The 4,029-nt window shown below is 51.6% G+C and overlaps 3 protein-coding genes across 3 annotated transcripts; 2 read left to right on the top strand and 1 right to left on the bottom strand.

The window, feature by feature from the left end:
- Positions 1-510: 510 nt before the first annotated feature.
- On the top strand, positions 511-1,802 carry PUNSTDRAFT_139596 (uncharacterized protein; the record flags this gene model as incomplete). The annotated part of the gene is made up of 3 exons (XM_007389322.1): positions 511-531; positions 586-1,207; positions 1,261-1,802. 3 exons carry the CDS (start codon positions 511-513, stop codon positions 1,800-1,802), a joined length of 1,185 nt encoding a protein of 394 aa, XP_007389384.1.
- A 730-nt stretch (positions 1,803-2,532) lies between these two features.
- On the bottom strand, positions 2,533-2,957 carry PUNSTDRAFT_139595 (uncharacterized protein; the record flags this gene model as incomplete). The annotated part of the gene is made up of 3 exons (XM_007389321.1): positions 2,533-2,568; positions 2,629-2,752; positions 2,806-2,957. 3 exons carry the CDS (start codon positions 2,955-2,957, stop codon positions 2,533-2,535), a joined length of 312 nt encoding a protein of 103 aa, XP_007389383.1.
- Positions 2,958-3,756: 799 nt separating this feature from the next.
- Positions 3,757-3,991, top strand: PUNSTDRAFT_139594 (uncharacterized protein; the record flags this gene model as incomplete). The annotated part of the gene is made up of 2 exons (XM_007389320.1): positions 3,757-3,928; positions 3,978-3,991. 2 exons carry the CDS (start codon positions 3,757-3,759, stop codon positions 3,989-3,991), a joined length of 186 nt encoding a protein of 61 aa, XP_007389382.1.
- Between the last annotated feature and the right edge of the window lie 38 nt (positions 3,992-4,029).

Genomic DNA, 4,029 nt, shown 5'->3' with positions numbered 1-4,029 from the left:
TATGTCACATGACAGGTCAGAAGTCACACTCCCACGGCAACATCTAGCGGAATGATGACGGGCTTCAACCGCTCGGTGCTGAAACAGGAGCTTTGCCGCGCAGAACAGTTCGCTACCACAGGTCGGACGAGATCTCCGGACCGTGTGGTCTGCTGAAAACCACGTATTACGACATTGTAGCTCTCTTCACATTATCTCAAGGACGGCAAGCAAACAATCCCCGAGTACACGGAGATAACCGCCGTGAACCTGACATGTCCGGAAAGACACCATGCAATGTCAGAGTGCGCAGGGTCGCGCATGGCATCGGCTGCCGGGAAATCCACGTTTTCACCCCACTCCGGGAGCGGGGCTATGCTGCACACTCCAGATTTGAGAGCTCACTCAGCTGCTGAGGGGATATAAGGACAGCACTGGACTGGCCTGTGGTCTCTCAACGAGCTACTAATATTGCTTTCATACGTCTCTCGCTTTCCTACGACAAGTCCTCCATAACCCTTCGCCATCAACATGTGTCTGACACCCGTTTCCGTGAGCAACATCCCTTTCCACGTAAGACACATTGTCTGACCGCTGTACATCTAGATTCGGTTCTCCTACAACCTCCCTAACCCTGTCGTCATGCACGACAGATTCATGGGGGTCATGCGGATAGACGAACTCTGCGATATGGTTCTTGACCGGTTCACTCCCGCGTCGATCGCAGCGTTTCGCAAGGTCAACAGAGACTTTCGCTCCCGCGTTCTGGAGTATCTGCGATCCCGCCACCGTATTAACCGCGCCCTCTCGACATTTTTCGAGTACCCCTTATCCTTCCGTCGCGTTCTCTACGAGTGCTCCGCACTCCTTTCAGGGAAGTTCGCCCTAAGTTTTATTGGACGACTCCGGTGGGATGTTCGCCAGCTGGACATCTACGTTCCTCGATACCGCGTTGATCGGCTCACCATGTTCCTTCGTGGCTCTGGATACCAGTACTCCCCGTTCCCTGGTCAGCGTCCTAACCTCCTTAATGAGCTAGTGCGCGATTGGCATCCCATCCAGTTCGACAACAAGTCGGGGCGTCCCTTCCTCTGTCCCACTGAACGGTCGCGGGGTGTTAACGCCATCTTTCGTATGATCAAACGGCTGGACAATGGACGTCGTCTCACCATCCTGATCATCGAGTCCGTCGACGCTGCAATGCGCCCAATATTAAACATGGATTGCAGTAAGTAATTCCATAGCTTCCACTATTTTGATGTTGCTGACCCATTCCGGCAGCGATTGGGATGAACATCCTGAGCCATGACCGCGCCTATTGTGCCTACCCCATCGGAACATTCGAGGCGAAGGCCGGTCTGGTGATGCCTCAATCGGAGGTTATAGATGGCAAGGGCCTGCGCGAGCTGTGGAGACATGGCTGGAGGCTTTTTGACTCCGCCTCTCCTTTCGTTGAAGCATGCTTCCCGGACGTCTCTCGGTGGTTGGACGACAAATACAGCTACACATTCGACCTGTGCACCCCGCCCAACGAGCGGTCCTTGTTTCAACTGCCAATCCGCGGTACATGGCGACGGCTCCCCGACCCCCTTCAAGTGACGAACTGGCGCCTGCGCTACAGCTCCAGCGGACTGGGTTTCATGTGTTTCTCGGCGGTGGTCTCGCGATCGTTGGCCAACTTCTATATAATTCACGACGAGTCTCTCGTCCGCGGAATGCGTCGTCTATTTCGAGCCGTGCTTCGCGATACATGGTACACGAACCACGACGAAGTTCTGAGGGATGCTCCCAGCTTCGACACCACATCCATCTGGTCGTTGTGAGTCAATATATATTTTTGCATGTCGCGCTCGACTTACCAAAATGATATGTAGCCATGATGATGCATTTGTTCATGAGATGAAGATCATCAGGTACAGCGTGAAGTCCACGGCTCAGCTGATTCGTCGCTGTCATCATTCCTTCGAGTTCATGTCGCGTGTAAGTACATAATTGGTGGTATTCCGACAATGCTAACATAGAGCTAGTTGATAGGCATCTGTCGGGTTAATCGTAAACTGAGATCACTTGAGCTCTAGTCTCAGATTGAACATTCGACCGTGTGAATGTAGATAGCCTACAAAAGACATAAATAAATGTCCCGTGTGACGTAATGATTATCTCAGACGTAAAATACCGTGCCAGTGAAACTCAACATAGAGCTATTTGATAGACATCTGTCGGGTGAATCGTAAACTGAGATCAGTTGAGTTCTAGTCTTAGATTGAACATTCGACCGTGTCAATAATAGGAAATGATCATTACCCGTATAAAAAATGAGCATTATTCTGTTGATACAGTTTATTACACCCTATTATACAATGCCAAATTGTCTACAAACAATAATACACTTGCTGAATGTCCAGTATCCCGGGGGGTGTATGAGTGCTACGAGAGAGCTCTCTAGTTGAAGTGTAAACGATTGTATGTTAATATAGATAGTGTTGAAGTGTATAGTGCTGAATTAAAGGCATCGAAAGGAGTGGTGAGATAATCGATCAATCTACATGTACGCTACGGAACGTAATCCTGTCCCTCAAATCCTGGATCCTGTCAGATAAACGCCGAAGCTCAAAAACAGAAATCATACATACATGGCCCAATGCGAACGTGGTGCGCCCTCTTGCCCGAGATAACGGCGCCGAGGTGGTTCTTGACGCGCACCTGGCAATGGTTTCTGGGGTCCGCAAGCCCCGCTCTGTATCGAGCCGGGGTAGAACCGCGATGTGCGGTACTAGTCGTACAACGTCAATAACGAACGCGGCACTATCGAAATAGCCAACGCACCTCGAATAGACGTTCAGCACCGGCCACTTGCTATTGCCGAACTTGGACAGAGCCCAAGTTCGCAATATGCCCTCGACGTGCGCTTTGAAAGCCGGCTGCGTCTTGTACGCGTTCGCGGTGGTGAAGAATACGTTGACAATCGGATTCGGCATGTCGAGGCGTCGAGGAGAGTGGAGCGGAAGTAAGCGGTAGTGAGAAACAGGGTAGGACACGGTGAAGACGGTCGAGTGCGGTCGGTGAGAGAAGTGGGATGCAATTAAGCGCCCAACGGTGCGTACTGGCATTGATATTTTTTTCTCTCGCGATTACATTGTATCTACTACAATTTAGGAAGAATAGAAACTATTATACAGGATTCGAATAGCTATTTGATGCCAACTGTGTTGACTACTTCCAGGGATCGGCATTTCCGATAAGGCAGCCGTTTTAATCAAGCGCCCGATCTTATCAAATCGAAGCTCCGGATCTCTCGGATCGTCCCCGAGCACAGCATTCGTCACATTTCTTACTTAAGCCAAACGCAGGACCTCATACACTTACGTAACTGATGCAAATGTCTCACGATCACCCCCAATGTGATATCGGCATTTCGGCAAACTGACTGCCTTCATTTTAATATTGATTGCGCTAGTTACGTCAGCCTTCCCACGCCTTCAAAAGTCACGCTGCTGCGTCCATCGCAATTTAGGCGCCCGCAGTGGCGGAATCACGCTTTGTCACGCTTTCATCACGCTTTGGCTGGGTCACAGCCCTTGTCACTGTGACAACTCCCAGTGCAACAGCCAACTCCCACCTTCGGGGGAGTCGGGATGAAGTCATGGCTGCCCACCGCGACGGCGCAGAACGTTACATATACCGCGGACCGTCCAACATGGCTCGCCACAGGAAACATACCCCGCCCTCATCATCCTCGTCGACGTCGGCGACGATAACATAGTCGATATCTGAACGATGGGCAAACAAGAGATCTCAAAGCCCAACCCGCCGCCGGACGCGTCTCATCTCCCGGACGCGCTCCTCAGGCTCCGCATCGACCTCGACGATGCGAAGAAGACCGTCCTCACCGACGCCGAGCTCTCCGCCCTCCAGAAATTCAGAAGAGCAGCAGACTACATCGCGGCCGGTAAGGCGTCCTCCATTCCCCTGCGGCGTATTGACTAGTCAATGACGAGCATATTCGTACTAGCCATGATCTTCCTGAAGGACAACACCCTCCTGCGCTCG

Source organism: Punctularia strigosozonata (genome assembly GCF_000264995.1).
Source record: "Punctularia strigosozonata HHB-11173 SS5 unplaced genomic scaffold PUNSTscaffold_48, whole genome shotgun sequence".
In the NCBI taxonomy this organism is placed as follows: Eukaryota; Fungi; Basidiomycota; class Agaricomycetes; order Corticiales; family Punctulariaceae; genus Punctularia; species Punctularia strigosozonata.
This window is presented reverse-complemented; position numbering and strand designations above follow the sequence as displayed.